The 17,524-nt window shown below is 36.6% G+C and overlaps 1 protein-coding gene across 1 annotated transcript in view; it reads right to left on the bottom strand.

The window, feature by feature from the left end:
* Dock11 (dedicator of cytokinesis 11) overlaps positions 1–17,524 on the bottom strand; it is a 177,430-nt gene that overhangs the window by 48,939 nt on the left and 110,967 nt on the right. Inside the window, exons 29-35 of the mRNA XM_028773169.1 lie at positions 16,837–16,920; positions 15,584–15,695; positions 13,299–13,477; positions 11,655–11,771; positions 9,321–9,396; positions 8,653–8,762; positions 5,506–5,617 (exon numbers count right to left, since the gene is read on the bottom strand). Of these exons, the coding sequence (XP_028629002.1) occupies positions 5,506–5,617; positions 8,653–8,762; positions 9,321–9,396; positions 11,655–11,771; positions 13,299–13,477; positions 15,584–15,695; positions 16,837–16,920 (790 nt within the window). The remainder of the gene's footprint in view (positions 1–5,505; positions 5,618–8,652; positions 8,763–9,320; positions 9,397–11,654; positions 11,772–13,298; positions 13,478–15,583; positions 15,696–16,836; positions 16,921–17,524) is intronic.

Here is a 17,524-nt window from a genome sequence, read left to right as displayed (position 1 = left end):
CTGTGAGGCCGGCGAGGCCTGTGAGGCCGGCGAGGCCTGTGAGGCCGAGGCCGCGGGTATCCGCACCTATTGCCCCACCGCTGAAAGGGCTGCGGCGACAGGGCCACGGGGGGCTAGTGTTCTGGTCAGTGGACCTTCCCCTTAGAGGTTCCTCTGCTATTTTCCTTTCTTAATTTCTTTTCTTTTTTTTTTTTTTTTGGTCAGTGGCACGTCAAGTCACTGGCCACAGCTCCATAGTTAAAAAGCCACCAGTGGTCCTACTAGTCGCTAGCCAGTGACAAGTTCTCAGTGGAGGGTTTTTTTGCCTCCCCCCGCCCCCTTTTTGTTTGGTCAGTGACACACCAAGCAGCTGGCCACAGCCCTGTAGATAAAAAGCAGCCGGTGGTCCTGGTGGTCACTAGCCAGTGACAAGTATTCAGCAGAAGCTCTCTGGCCATTTTGTCAGTGGCCCTGCCAAGCCCAAACCTACCTCTCTTGGTTCCCAATAAGTCAAATAAGATGCAGGCCGGTAGTAGTGGTAGTGAAGGTGGTAGAAAACCCACACAGATGGATAACGTAAAACTTAGCGTAAGTGATTTGGTATCTGATGACTTTAAAAAGGTATGGTTGACACTGAAATCGGTCCATGATAAAGAGCTTCACCGCTTACAGGTGAAATTAAGCAATCTGAGAAAGGCGCGGTTGACAGAGGGAAGGCGGTGTGGCGGCCCTGTACCAAAGGATAATAAACCACTAACACAGCCACCTGAACCCTCCAATTCAAAAATGTGTGAGCGCTGTTTAGTGAATGAAACGTACAGGGATATGCTACAGCAAGAATTTAGTAACATGCAACAAAAAAATCTAGTGAAGATTGCTGAGCTCACTGTAGAAAATAACAGATTAAAAGAAGAAAACAAAATGCTTTTGGAGAAGCTAAAAGCGACTCCACCTCCACGTGTTCAGTTCAATTTTTCAGATAGTGATTATGAGGATTTCGTTAATAGTACTCAAATGCAAATTAAAAATGTGTATACAGTAAAGGAGCCTTCCCAAGCAGTACAGATACAGTCATCTCCTAGGTATGTTACAAAACCACGTGATGAACAAAAAAAATCTCTATGTATGTTGAAGGTAGAACCACCTCCACCAGATAAAACAGCTTCACAAAGCAGTCAGGAAATCCAGGTGGTCTCAGAGACCTCTTTTGTGGACTCTTGCTGTGTTGACGATCAGGGTACCAAAGAGTCCAATATATTACTGCAATGTACAGCTTGTTCTGTAAAAGCTGCATTGGATACTCCAAAGAAAGATGAATCAAATAATTTCTCAAGACCTCCTGAAGTTAAAATATTTACCGCCACACAAAAATCTGGAAAGGATACCAAATTCTCTTGCAGCTTTTCCAGCATTTCCTCTGGAGAACCTGTAATAGTATCTGAAACTTCAGAGGAAAACATGCCTTGTAAGCCTAGTTCTGCACTGGCATCTTTGGAAAAGAAAAGAGAACTAAGTACTTCACAGGTGTTTCCTGTGGACTATACTTCAAAATATATTCAGAAAAGGAGATTAGTACACTCTGGTAGCAGTCACAATATTGACGTTTTAGTGACACCTGGTCATGCTCCTTTGCCTTCCAGGGGAGAAACTACTGTGAAAAGCATGTGTGAATTTGAAAATATAAGACATTTTGCAAAGAGGTCTAAAAGTGATTCTGAGAGAGTTCTTTCAAAGAGTGCATTGGAAAGAAAAGGCAAATAGAAAGGAAAAAGTTGCAGCTTCCCTCCATGTTTTCTTCTAAGGAAAATCTATGTGGGTGTGTTCAATAAGATAGCATCTCTGTCCTGTAAATTCAGACCATGAAACAAATAATAAAGTAATATGACTTAAAACTCTTTGATCTTAGGGACCTTTAGGCCCTAAGATAGTGAATTGCTGTTAGTGAAATACATAGACAGAGAGGAAACTTCAAAATCTCCCTGCCCCTAGATCAATTGTGTATGTGTGGAACAAAATTTGATATTAAAGTTATTAATTTTATAACAAAATTTTAAAAAATTATGAGTACCTGAAGGATATAAACTCATGAGTTCAACATTCAAATATACCTAGAGTTATGAGACTACTATTTATTAGACAAGGTCACTAGAACTAACACATTTAAAGGATCTAGAAGTAAACATTTTTTTAAACTAAAATGAGTATGACTTTATGGGATGCAGTGTGACTTTAAACATGTAAAAGATAAAAAGATTTGATGCAGACAATATGAGTTACTGAAAATGTCCTCTCTGAAACTACAAAGTAAGAACAGAACTACTTATTTAAAAAGGGAAAAATATCTGGCAGACTAAGCACAACCTATATTTTCAAGAGAAACTGTTTAGTTCATAAGAAATAAAAGCCATAGCTTTATCTACAACATCAAAACATGTATCCAGACTTGTCTGGCTAGCAAATTATGTGGTGACTGTACATGTGTGTATGTGTATACATTGGATTGGAAGGAGAGAAGTAGTCAGACATGTATCTTTTCTCTCCCTCTTTTCTCTGTCCTACTTTTTTTGTGCTTAGAGATACCCATTTTTGCATTTTCCTCCATGTATCTATCTCTTAAATATCTTTTCTATTGTTGGTTCTTGGCATAGATGAATTAATGGTATAGGAATACTCTTGTTAAATTTATACAACAAAGAATGAATTTAACAAGAGTATTCCCATACTATAAATTTTTTCATTTAAAAACCAACAATACAGTATTTTTTTCAACATCGCAAAACTATTATAATTGTTGTGGAATGTTTTAGAATATTCAGTGGCTCCAATTAAGAAATCCCATAAACATCACAGAAACTCCATTAATTTCACAATCAGTTTCCATCTTCTCTCACTTTTTATCTTTGTGGGAATGCAAAAAGCATTGTGTTGTGGTTGTTATTAGGTAATCTATTATTTCTTGAAATGAACCTCTGATTTTAAAACTCATTTTACTTTTCTAAAACATGGAGGCCCATCACAGAGCTTCAACCTTTCACTTCAATATAATTTTGACAGTTTACTCCTAAGTTGTATATTCATGAGACCAATAGATTGCAGAGTTATTTGTATTATTTTTCAATATGAGATGGTAGAATTCCAGCCTTTAGGGGGCTGAGGAAGAAAATTTTTGAATTCAAGGTTAGCCTGTGTGTTCTAGAACAAGCTAGGCTAAAAGGATCCATCTCAAAAAGAAAAAAAAATACTATTTTGGAGTTGTATTAATTTACTTCAGAGTTTCTTATTCACATGTGGCTAAACTCTTTAATATTTCTGTAGCTAACTGGCTATTATCTAATAATCTGTGTTATTTATACTATTATTTTGTAGTATCAAAGAAAAGCAAGTAATGTTTCCTAAAAATTGTTAAAGATATCCTGGGTGTGTAGCACCAGAAAAATTTTTAAATGAGAAATAGTTGTGCATGCTAGCAGCTATCTCTAGTCCCAGCATTTGGAAGATAGGCAAGAAGATTGTAAATTTAAGACCATCCTTGATTATGAAAAAGAAAGACTATTGTATTGTTGTACTCTAAAATTTTCTATTCCTGTCTGTTATAATGTTTCTTTGTTACAAGAATAAAGTATGTAATAGTTAAGAAAAGAATGTATAAAATAGGCTGGGAGTATATAGCTCATGTGCTAGGCCCTGGGTTCATGTCTCTAGTACTGAAAAAAAAAAGTTTAAAAATATGACCTAGGTATTAGCTTGACAGTGAAGCACTTGCCTAAGCATGTGCAAAGTGGAAGCCCTAGGTTTTGTCATCTGACACCAGGGTGTATGTGTGTGTGTGAATGAAATAGCCAAGTGTGATGGGAAAAAAATGAAACAGCCAAGTGTTTCGTGTGCCCTTGTAATTCTAGCACTGAAGAGGCTGAAGCAAGAGGATCAAGAGATTGAGCCATCTTTATATATAGTATGACCCTGTCTCCAAACTTACAAATTGGGTCTGGAGAGATGACTCAGCAGTTAAGAGTAATTGTTGCTCTTGCAAAGGACCCACGTTCAGTTCCCAGAACCCACATGGTGGCTCAAAACCATCTCTAACTCCAGGTCCAGAGGATCTCATGCTCTTTTCTGACCTCTGCAGGCACCAGGCATACATGTGGTACACAAACACATTAAAAAAGTAAAACAAGCAGGCATGATGGTAATGCCTTTAGTCCCAGCACTTGAGCAAAAGAGGATAGCTTGGTCTACACAATGAGTTCCAGGCCATTTAGGGTTATATAATAAGATTCTGTTAAAAAAAAAAAGCCAAAAAGAGAAATAAAAAAATTTAAATCTAAAAAATATGTAAGTAATAAGAAAATTTGCACAAGATAATTATATGATAATGATAATTAGAACTCAGGTGCTTTTTTGAATTTATTGTAAATTTACCTACTGATTTTTGCAGTGCTGATAACTATTTTTCTTTCCTGTTTTATATGTGTGCTAGGAGTTGAACCCAGAGTCTCACATATGCTAGCCATGTGTTTTACTATTGAGCTCTACCCCCCTTTTTTTTTACTTTGTTAATTGTCTATATTCATGAGAAAAATATATTATTATATGTGTATACTATATAATGCTTACTTAGGTAGATTTTATGTTCTTTAGACCTGCATACTTTTTGAAAAGATATAGAGAAATGGAAGAAGAGGGTGGGAATTTTGTAATAAATGTGGCATTTGAAGAAAAGGTAATTTTCTTTTAACTCCCGAGGACATGAATTTAATCCCTTGTTTATATATAGCCATATAGTATAAAGAGAAACTAGTAATGCTAGCAGATAATACCATTCTTCGCCAAGAAGAAAAGTAGATCAACAGCCTGATTCCAGACAACATCAGGGATGCTGCAGAGACAATGACTGATTCCAGACAATGCCAGTGGTGCTGAAGAGACGACTGACTCCAGACAACACCAGTGATGCTATAGAGACAATGACTGACTCCAGACAACGCCATAGGTGCTCAGAGACAATGGTGGCATACCCTACCTTCAGAAAGCCCTGGTTTTTTGCTTCTGTTTTTATGCTTTTCAAATCCTGGTTCAAATAAATGCTAAAATGTTAATTTTGTATTGTGATTATTTCCTTCCTGTTACATTAACTACTTAACATTTTATGTTTGCCTAAAAACCCTTAAAAATTGTTGCGCAATTTTTATAAGTTAATATTTTTAAATTCTATCATATTCAAATCCATAGAAACTTATTTTAATGTTTAAGGGTTTTTTTTTTTTTTTGGTTTTCGAGACAGGGTTTCTCTGTGTAGCCCTGGCTGTCCTGGAACTCACTCTGTAGACCAGGCTGGCCTCGAACTCAGAAATCCGCCTGCCTCTGCCTCCCAAGTGCTGGGATTAAAGGCATGCGCCACCACTGCCTGGCTAAAATTGTTTTTTTTTTTTTAGGGATTTTTTTATTACTTAAATCTTTAAAGATCAGTTTCTAATATGTACGTTCTCAATTTACAGGCTTGAACCTATGAGGGGGGTGTTTACTCACCTTCAGAAATCATTTTTACTATGTATAAGTAGCACATCAAGAGGTTTCTGATTTCATACTGATCCAGACGATTATACTGGGATACACTACTCCTTGAAGAACTCTGTCGGGTCTGTAAGACAAAAGAGAGGAGTCTTAGGAAATAATATGGTAATTTTACACAGCCTTAAACTCAGTTATTTTTTAACCACTAGTCTTATTGGGGAAAACTATAAACTTTATCTTACAGGTAAATGGGCTGAGTCTTCATTGCTACAGTATTTAATGATATCACTGGAAATTATTTCAGGGTCTTCATAAAGATATAGCCATTAATGATGTATTTATATTCTACTCCCATATGCTTTGTGTTTAATAACAAAATTTAAAATGCTCAAATAAAAAATTGAGAAAGAATAGATAGCTTTCAAATTTGAATCACATCTTTGAATATATTGATATGCAACCCCAAATCATCAAATAATCTATTTAAAAATGGGCTGACATAAAATACAGGTACCATGTTACACTCCACAGACCCAAAGAAACTTGACAAGAAGGAAGACTCAAGCAAAGAAGCTTGAATTTCACTTCAAAGGGGGAAACAAAATAGTCATAAGAGGCAGATGGAGAGAGGGAACTGGGAGGGAAGGGGATGGAGGAAAGGCAGATGGAGGGAGGGGTAGTGGGGAGGGGAATGGGAGATTCAGGATCAGGTGTGGGGAAGGACAGGAGAGATGGTTACATGGTCATGAAAATGAATGGAAATCTGCAACTGACTGGGGTGAAGAGGTGGGCATCTCCAGGAAGAGATAGAGATCTGGGATAAGGGAGGCCCCCAAAAATCAATGGGGGTGACTTAAGTTGTGACTCAGTACATTGGGGAGATGGAACCTGAAGAGGCCACATCCTGTATCCAGACAAGAACCCCAGTGGAGTGATAGAGACACCAACTCACCCACAAAACGTTCAAACCAAAATGTATTCTGTCTACAAGTAATGAAGGTACGGGGGAGGGAGCAGAGACTGAGGGAATGGCCAACCAATAACTCCAATAACTAACTGGCCTAACTTGAGACCCATCTCATGGGCAAGCATCAATCCCTGACGCTATTAGTGCTCCTCAGTTATGCTTGCAGACAGGAGCACTTTGTCCTCTGAGAAGCTCCAACCAGCAGCTGACTCAGATACAGACACCTACAGCCAAACAGTGGATGGAGCTTGGGGACTCTTGTGGAAGAATAGGAAGAAGGATTGCAGGCCCAAAAGAGAAAAAGAACTCCATAGGAAGGCCAACAGAGTCAACCAACCTGGACCCTTGGGGCTCTCAGAGACTGAACCACCAACCAAAGAGTATACACAAACCTCCCCACTCATATGTAGCAGAGGAACAGGCTGACCTTCATGTGGGTCCTGAAAAATGAGCAAGAGCTATGCCAAAAGCTGCTGTCTGTATGTGGGATATGTTCTAACTGGGCTGTGTTGTCTGGCCTCAGTGGGAAAGGAAGTGCCTAGCCTCACAGAGACTTGAAACGCCAAGGGATAGGGTCCCCATACACTGAGGAGAAGGGGAAGGGGATGGGGGAAGGACTGTGGGAGAGGGGCTGTGGGTGGGAAGTAAAGTGAAAAAGTAAAAGATAAAAAAACAAAAATGTGATGGTTAATTAAAATAAGGAGGACCAGGTATTTCCAAATTAGATCAAAGTAATGATTTTCCTACTGTTTAATGAGGTCTGTTTAAATATCAAATCATGGCAAGATCTCAATTTATTTAAGGATTTATATAAATAGAGTAACAATAATACAAAGTTTTACCCTTGCTAATAAAACAATACTCAAGAGCTGAGCTAACAGGGTACATGAAACTAAGGATTTACTAAGGACTTTGAATTAGATTGAAACAGACTTTTGTTCTGGTTGCTTGTCAGACATGTAATTGCCAGTAAGTTATTTAATTGATCTGACCTTATCTATGATAGTGTCACCACAATTCAAAATAGTGTGAAATAGGAACTTTTGTGAATAAATTACTATTTACCCAAAACATCAAAGATGTATATTCTAGTGGTTCTTAAGGGGTGCTTCCCACCAGCAGAATCAGCATCACCTGAGGACTTAGAAATACAAATTAGCAGGCCTTGTTTCAGACCTACTGACCCTCTGAGGGTGAGGTGCAGCCATTTATTTTTAAGTCCTCCAAGTGACTGTTGTACATCAAGTGTGCCACAAAATAGAAAATTCTTATTTATAAACATGCATTCAGGTATGGCTGGCTTCAGTCAAAATTCCAGTTTCACTTTAAAGAAATGAGTGGGAGTTTAGTATTTTAAAAAATATTTACAGACCCATCTAAGTAATATATGATTCTATGATTTTACCTAGTGTGACAACTTTACTGTCTAGGATGTGGTATTTTGGCCTCAAGGCAGACACATTTTACATTTTAATGTTAGGCTTGAAACATTTTAATGGAACAGTTAGCATCCTCTAAGACCCTAAGTAATGGTGGAACTCTGAGACTATTAACTGGACAACCTAAAGTTTCTCTCAAATTTGTTTTTTTTTTGTTTTGTTTTGTTTTAAAGAGAGGCTGAACTAGCCCTGCTCTGATATGTTTTAATTAAAGTGTAAGGTGGCTTAGAAATTTTAAACTGGAACCACCACCTATAGGTTACAGCAAAAGAAGGTAAGAGGCTGCTTGAGGATAATTGTCTTATTCCCTATAAACAGCTTTAAGACAACCAGGTAAACTGGGCATCATGGTATTTGCCTGTCATTTCGATTACTCAGGAGGATGAGACAGGAAGACCACTTGAGGCCAGAAGTTTGAGATCAGCCTGAGCCGTAAATTGGAGGAGGAAACAGGAGATTTGGGTTTGAGGATTGTCTGGGAGACATCATGAGCCAGAGGCATGCTTAAACTTTGTTAGAAAAACCTGGTCTCAAACTTCCACTAAAAATTTCACACTATCTATGCTTAATAAAGAAAAGGACATCCAAATAGCAGCTACAAAGATAGGAAAGTACTACTAAAATATTCAGAAATTGTGGAATGCATTTTACATATCCAGAAAAGACTATACAAGAGCAGATACATACATGTTTATTTTTTAAAAACTTTGGTAGCCTACTATGTCACCAGGTTATTCTATATGTTTAGGTTCTTACGTTTTCACCAGTGCTCCCAGGATCTGGAAATCCTGTTGCTCCCTCAGGAATAAGGGAACCTCGTGAATCTTCCCTCTTAATTCCATGACCATTTTGAAAAGACCCATAGGCTGAAAAAGAGTCCAAGTCCTTGTTAGCAGCAGGAGGAATCATCAAAATATTTTTAAAACTAAGTACTACATTCCTTAAGTATGTATATTTTACAGGGAATAGATCCTCGTCTTCTAAAAATGTTAAATTCATACGTCAAAATGCTGCAAAGAAAACAAGTAAATGTTAAGTGATTTTCCCCTTTCAAAACAATTTGCTATATATTACAATTCCTTGGAAGTCATGTAATAAAGCCAGGTAATTCACAAAACAGCTTATCTATATTATAGATAAGGAAACACAAGCCTAGGGAAGTGGGCTACCCAATATTAGTGAAAGAAAAGAGGAAAGAAAACCAGTGTCTTTTGTTTTTCCTTATCTTCTAGTTTTTCTACTGTACCTAGCCATTTTGATCATGCTTAAACAAATTATAAAAAGTGGCTGCATGTGAGTCATATTTTAACTAGACATTAGGAGAGATCAGTATTTGTATAGATTTATCACAGAATATTTTTAAAAGAGTAGAGGTTCATTGCTAGACATTTGTGTGATACAGAAGCTTTAAAGTGATTAATTACCTGTGTCTTTGTCAGTGGCCAGGCTTCCTCTGCTTGTAGGTGAAACAAAGCCACATGGAAACTCATCTCTGGATGCCTGCAACAGGATATGATGCCGTAGTCATTTAACTAGTTTTAAAACTAGCACAAAAAAATCTGAATTAGATTGTACCCTGATTTTAAACAAAGCTTACTATGGAAGTTACATCAAGTACTATTGGTAGTTAAGTGGCACATCTCAAAAAATTGGCTGCTAGCATGTTTAGTAATAATCATAACCTCTGACATATATATATTTAGATGGCTACGGTTGGTATTATCTAAACATGTTCAGTTTAGTTCTCTTCCTTGGAGCCAGGGACAATGCTAGAAGTTGAAGTATAACAAAAAATTCCTAAGTGAATGTGAGCTGCAAAAGAAGAGATACTGAAACATTTCCAACTATGAATGTCAAATGTGTGTGCAATGAACATGAGCATTAACTACTACATGTGAAGACCAATGTGACACCCAGTGAGGTGACATCCCCATTCTACTCATTAACACAATCAACTGCCACAAGCAACAAAGCTACCAGGCAAGCTTAAAAGTGGCTTTTTCAGCTGGTGATAGTGGTGTATATCAGAAACCCTAGCACTTAGGACATTTAGTCAGGAGAATTGTTCCAAGTTCTATGCCAGCCTGGTCTGTAGTCATAGTGAGACCCTGTCTCAGTAAACTAATAGGGCTGGAGAGATGGCTCAGCAATTATGAGTGTCTAATTGTTCTTGGTCAGAGTTCAGTTCCCAGCACCCATGTGGACTGCTTGTAACTCCAGCTCCAGGGTATCTATCACTCTCTTCTGGTCTCCACAGGCAACTGTATTCATGCATGAACACACACTCTGACACATGGATATACACATAACTTAAAATTAAAAATAAAATTTTTCCCTTGACTGATCTTTAAAAAGTTCTTTCTTGGGAACTTAGGAGTAGCTTTCAAAATTAGCAAGGGCATTTTACAGGGAAAACTTTCTGGATTATATTAAAAAGCACAATTCAACTTGCCATCCAACAGTATGAGATGACTCTTCAAACTAAATATATATATATGAATGATTAAGGACGATTCAAAGTATGAAGAGGAATAGGAGCTAACAGTTCCACTGGGCCAACAAGTACAATATATACACATTTTTTAAGGTAGCATTTTATGTAGCCCAGGCTTGCCTTGAATTTGCATCTCCTTGCTCCAGCCTTTCAAGTGGTGGCACCCAGCCTGACATCATTGTCTTAGTGGAGCCACTGGCAAATTGGAGAGTATCCAGAAGCACTCATCATGAAAATAAATGGTTTGGAATGACAAATGTCAAAATGGTGATATATGGCCTGGAGACAAATTTAGAAGGTATACATGGAAGGGACAAATTGTGGAGGTGGAAACAAATATTTTATACATCTCTACAGATCAAAACTAGAAGCAGTTGACAGAAAACACTTTTACGTCTAAGGTTTGAAGGGGGAATATTTTAATATTACAAGGGCAAGACTATTTGACAAATAGAAACATCATTACCCTTTGAGTGCCTTTTAAGTCTTAAGGCACTAAGGAGAATAGAGAGAAAACTCATCCAACTATGATAAACTAAAAGGGACACACCAAGAAAGAAACATTAGACAGAGACTATCAAGGGTAGAGAAAAGGAATCAATCTCAATCTCTCTCTGCCTCTCTCTCTCTCTCTCTCTCTCTCTCTCTCTCTCTCTCTCTCTCTCTCTCTCTCTCTCTCTCTCTCCTCTTTTTCGAGACAGGGTTTCTCTGTGTAGTCCTGGCGGTCCTGGAACTCACTCTGTAGACCAGGCTGGCCTCGAACTCAGAAATCCACCTGCCTCTGCCTCCCAAGTGCTAGGATTAAAGGCTTGCTGCACCACTGCCAGGCATAACAAAGGAATCTTAATCCCCAGTGTCTGCTACTCTGGAAGTGAAGAGTCTTTCACTGTGCTCTCAAAATGAATAAATACACTGGAATGTATTAACAGCAGCAAATTGTAAAGAACAATACAGTAGGAAAAAACTATTCTTTTCTACCTTCTTATCCAAAATGTGGTCTTTGCAGTAGACAGAGGCAGCTAAAGCTTGTTAGACACACAGACTCTGCACTTTGGCACTAGGGCCTACTGAATTAAGACTTGTGTTCTAATGCATTCTCCACATTACAGTTTGAGACACATTGCTCTAGGAAAAACAGTAGCAATGTAAAATGGACTAAAAAGTAAATTCATAGGATTGAGATCAAATAGCAGATGACCTCAATCCCACATGCATCAGATAAAACAAGATACCACTTGAGACAGAACTGCATTAACACACTTACAGAATTAGGCATGGCTGCACAGGAATACAAAGTATCACGGCCTGCCAATCGCTGAATATTTTCCAAGAGTAGTCCGACAAATGGGAGGTACAGCTGTGCTATTTTGGCTTGCTGGTTCTGAAAAACATCAACATTTTATTGATTAATAATATGTATATGCTACAAATGAATGGGGTCAACCTCATATATCAGATTAAAAGACCTCAAGTGAGTTAATCACTAAAAAATTTGAGGTATGAGCTAATAGTTCAAATTATCCAAGAACTGTGTTGCTGTTTTGACTTACTCAAAATACAGAGTCCAATGACAGCTTTCAAACATAACCACATAAAGGAGAAGGTTGTTTGCAAGATTAGTATACATATGTTATTTATAATTTGGCAAACATATCACAAACTACAATAATATGATTTATATCTTAAAATGAAGGATCAATTTACTTCCAGACAGAATCATAAAAAAATTGGCAAGATTTGTAAATAAAAAATCTTTGTAGCTAAAAAATACCATATGATAGAATTATAGGAAAAAGCCACCATTAATCAGTTTTTCAAACTAGTTACAATAGCAAATTATATCATAAATTTGTTTATATTTGAATGTTAAAAATTAAGGATGTATTGTCAAACAGGAAATACTATATTTCCTTAGTTAGGGTTATTTCAAATCCATTCAGTTTGTAGTTTAATTTTCCATGCCCTTAAGTTGTAATGTTAATGACTTTTAAACACATATTTAAGTAATAGCAGACAGCAATCAGCAATATATAGAGTCACACATAAATAATGTTAAATATATGTAAGACAGCCACCTCCATGGTTTGAAAGTTAAATATTATTATAACATCTTTTTAAGTATAAGGAAAAATTACATACTTTATACATGATATACTTCATATGTCTTATTAAACAAGTATCAATATCATTTATTTAGGGATATGTGTACATATTTAAAGACATTAAACTATCTGACAGTATATGCTTGGTACAACTCTATATGATGGTTTTTATGTGTGTGTGTCCATGAATAAGGGTGCCTTTGGAGGACAGAAGTATGGGATCTCCATGGAACTGAAGTTACAGGTGGTTATAAGCTGCCAGATGCGGGTACTTGGAACCAAACTGCAGACCTCTGCAAGAGCAGCAAGCACTCTTAACTCCTGACTCACCCATTTTTCCAACCCCTGTAAGACTTTTCAAAAATCCTAGTTTATTGAATAAATAATGAAAGAGTCTGACTGGCCAAAATATTTATATTAAATATAAGAAAAATATATAAGGCAACCTAATCTCATTTTATTGTCACATAAATACAGATCTTTATATATGTTAAGTTAAAAATATGATTTGAGAAGGTGGGGATACAGAGCTCAGTGGTAGAATACGTGTTCACTATGTGTAGGACCACGGCTTGTTTCTTCCCCAGCATCAAATTATTAAAAGATGATTTGAGAAAATGTTTTCCTTTAAGTTAATTTGCATGGCATTTAAAAAAACCTTAATGGCCTGAAATGGAAAAAAACCTCACCTAGTTTATAATATTACCTTTTCATTGATCACTCATACTATGCTCCTCCCTATAATCATCTTGAGTGAAAAATCTTAGTAGAAATTTACTAGTGTGCTACTGAACAGACATCCTTACCTTATGCTGGTATCTAGTATCAAATGCATGTTTTATCAAAAGATTCTTTACGACAGAGATAGCTGTATATCTGATCTCATAATTGTCTTGAAGAGCAATGGAGGTTTCCCGCAGAAGTAGTCCAACCAAGAAGTGATGCTTGCAATACTCATCTGATAAACTGTACTCAAGATTGGAATCTGCAGTACAATAAAATTTGTAACTTTTAATAAAAGATAAAAAAAATTAGACCACTAAAATACTACAATTATTTGATCATCTGAGGTCATGTTAAGCAAGAACTATAAGATTTCATTATTAATCAATTTGAACAATCCCTCTGTAGTATAGAATGAGCATGCAAAATTTTTACTAATAAGAATACTCTTAATTAGGGATAGATAATTTGTTTTCATGATTATTTCAGTCAGCAAGATACTTTTCCCCCTAAATTATTTCAAGTCTCAGTTCAATTACTATAGATTCTGGGATGAAATAATTCTATATTTGGCGATCTTTTAACATATTTCTTTATTATCTGAAGAGATTTCATTTTAACTATAAGCTCAACTTCATAGAGTAATGCTTGATTTCCTTATCCATTTAGATTTATAAAGTGGGAAAAGAAGAAAACAGAATTATGCCAACAGTGTTAAGTATTGATTATTCCGGTGATCAACACATACTGGCCTGAACATTCACAGTAGATACAACGCTAATACACAAAGCCACCACATATCAGATCAGCTCAGCATCACATCTCACAACAACACAGAAATACAGACCTTCCATTTCATAAAGTCACCACTGCAAACTGCATCTTTCCCTCCTTTCTAGACTTTTTGATCTCCATTAAATCCTCCAAATTAATACTATGGGACTTACAATAAATCAGAGGGGAGATGGGATCAAATTTAGTAATTTCTATAGTAGACTCTGTTTTTCCATTTATTTTAGATAAAATGCCTTTCACTTCTTTTCTTTCTTTTGTCTGATTCAGAATGTAATACGATGCAGTATATTCAGTTAGGACTTTTAAATGTTGCAAATTCTCCAACTTAATCCTAAATCTCAATGCCCTATTCATTTCTTTTCCCTACTGCCTCATCATTATCAAAAAGACAGGGAGAAGTTCATGAGCCACACATGCTCTTCACTTAGTAATAGATAGTAGTACTATGGTTAAAATATTTTCCCATTTTGACTGGCTATCATTTCACCACTTCTATACCCACTACCCCTGAGTAGAGACTTCCTTAAAGATCAAGGCATATGACTCTCCTGCATTCTCATACTTTTTGTGAATTCCAATCATTTTCTAAATCCAAGGACAGCATTGAATAACCAAGGTGGACTTATCTGGGTAGATTTTGCAAATGGCAAGTGATTTTTTTTTTTTTTTGCTTCAGTGACTTGAATAAATTCAGTTTGGTGAAACACACCTTCAAGACTGTGGCCAAGTAGCCATTCAGCTGGGTAACAGAGAGAGCAGCAAGCCTGAGAAAGGTGACAAACACTTAAAACATATATTCAGCCCATAACCCTGTCCCCAAGCTGATTTGCAGCAGAGGAACTTGCTTTCTAAGGACAGACATTTGAAAGTTGATTCTTCAGATGCACTGAAGCTCATTAAGATTTTTAGGTACCAGAAATTAAAGGCTCACTTTGGCTAGGGAGGATTTGAAAAGCAAATAAAGCCCCCATTCATCTTGGCCATTCATCAAATCAATTGTGTTTAAACACAACATACTAGTTTAGAGTGAACCGAGTTAAACCTACCTACTGAAGTCAAACGGTCCACCGCAAATGAAAAAAAATCTAATTAATATATGAAAAGAAAAGGGACAAATAAAAAACATAATAACATAAGAATAGTGCTATACAACAAAGCATTCAATAAAACTAGCAATGGAGATTAAAACTGAGGCATTTAATAAATTTACTGCATAAAAATTATCATTTTATTTTTTATATTTACTTTTTATGCTTTCAGCAGAAAGGCATTCACATACTTTCTCATTCCTCTTAAATAAAATTCAATACACTGTTATTATAGAGAAATTTTACTAGTGTCTGACATCTATGTTTAGCAACATATATGTAGCATATCCAAATTTTTCATACTAAGACTATTGCCACTGATAGAATGAAGGAAATGCAAAATGCCATTAATGAATCTATCTTCAGATAGTAACAATTTTCAAGTTACCATAAAGTTAACTGGTTTCGTTAGAAAACATTATGCTACACTAGTACTATCAAAAAAGGAATAACAATCCCAAATAATGGAAAATACAAACACATACCTTGAACTCTCTGTAATTTAGGTTTTGCAAACACCATTGGCAAGTTCAGAGGAATGTAATGTTCATGATTGCAGATGGTTTGGAGAAATTCAAACTTGTATTCAGCAAGAACCTAAAGGTAAATTATATATCAGGTCTCATTTTGTAGGCATTTATTTGTTGATGATTGAAAAATATGATCTTTAATTTCCCAACAGAATTGAAGCGTTTATCTTCCAAAGTATACTTGCAGATGCAATCTGTACAGCAAAGAGTTAACATAGCAGGCCCTAGAGTGGTAGATTTTAAAAGGCCTGTTACAACATTGATATTGGCTGTCATTTGTGAAAAGGGATTTTGACATGTTCCCTCTGTGATAAGGTTGTGTTTCTCAGTACCAGTCTACTAGGTCCTAATCACAGAGGGAAAATGTCAACCTCTGTACTCGGGCCAGGGGAAGGCCTTGCTATTCCTATGGATCTGAGTCACCTGGGGTCCTCATATCATGAATGCTCCTATAGACAGGGGTATACTCGCTTTCCACAGTTCTTACAGTGGAACTGGTTTTGTGTTAAAACAGATCAAAATTCTAGACTAGTGTTGAACACCTAGTTTACTTTCTGATAGTCTAGAATTTTGATCTGCAGAGGTTGACAGTGTGTGTAACCTGCATGACTATACCCTGAAATTGGTCCCCTAAGTGAATCCCCTACCTCTTCCATCAATTGTATATAATAAACCCACATCCTCATTCAGCTGTAGATAACAAACATACTGTGTTTCTAGACTTCTGGTATGTGTCCATCATGGCTCACCCAAGCCCAGGTTTTTCTGTATGTTTCTTCATTCCCCATCTCTGCAGTTGGGTCAATCCCAAAGAACCCTAAACTCTAAATAGAAATACTGTAGTCTTTTAGCTGTATTCTCAACCTAGTAAAGAGGGAAAAAGCATGAGATGTCCACATGGGAGTCACCACAACCTTCACTTGCTATCTTTTTCTTTCTTGATCCTGCTGGGTATCCATATCCTATCACTCTAATCAATGTTAGGCAAAATAATGACTATATATTGAATTATGTTAGCAAATTGCTGAATCTGTGGGAGGCCTCGGCAGTTCTCCAAACACTACTCAATAGTCCCTTGCTTTTGACAATACTCAAAGTACACAAATGAAAAAAGCAGTTCTGAATCCTCCAGAAGAGAATATATCTGACACCTTCAACTTCATACTTAAATGCCCAATAGCTACTACAACGATGTCCTTAGAATTTACCTTAGGATCCTTGGGGCTAAATCCAGATATATAGTCATTTATCAAATTGAAAACAAATCCTCTGTCCATCAGTGTCAAGCAGCGCTAATAAAGCAAAGAAGGAAGGTTAATTCTAAGTATTTCTTATCATGATATTAAAGAATTTAAAAATCTGTTCTATACAAAGGGGATATCATTTTTATGGATAATATGAGAATAGCTGTCAAGAGTTTTTGGTGACATTAAAGAAAAGGAGAAAGGTAAATTATCAATGGAATCAAGATTTAAGGGCCTTAACTGTGTAATTTCCAAAACAAGACACACACATAAATACATATCCACATATATGACAATAAAACATAAAGTAAAAAACTGAATCTTTTGTAAGTGTAGGAATTTTTGTCACCTCGCAAAGAACCTCACCGAGCAAAGCAAACAACTTCTATGTGTATGCATTAGCAACATGTACCCTGTGCTGACAACAGCAAATAGGTATCTTTAGTTCAAACATTAAAATTTTGGGGCATGAGAAATTGTTCACGGGGTAAGAGCCCTTGCTACACAAATATGAAGACTTGAGTTAGAATCCAAACAGCTACAAAAAAAAAAGAAAAAAAAAGCTGGACATGGCCATTTGTAGCCTGGTACCAATGCCCAGTGTCATGGGGATTGTGAGAGACAGGAAGATTTCTAAGGCTTCAGGGCTGCC

Source organism: Grammomys surdaster, unplaced genomic scaffold (assembly GCF_004785775.1).
Source record: "Grammomys surdaster isolate TR1022 unplaced genomic scaffold, NIH_TR_1.0 222, whole genome shotgun sequence".
Classification (NCBI taxonomy): Eukaryota; Metazoa; Chordata; class Mammalia; order Rodentia; family Muridae; genus Grammomys; species Grammomys surdaster.
Note: the sequence above shows the minus strand (reverse complement) of the source record. Positions and strands in the feature narration are given on the sequence as shown.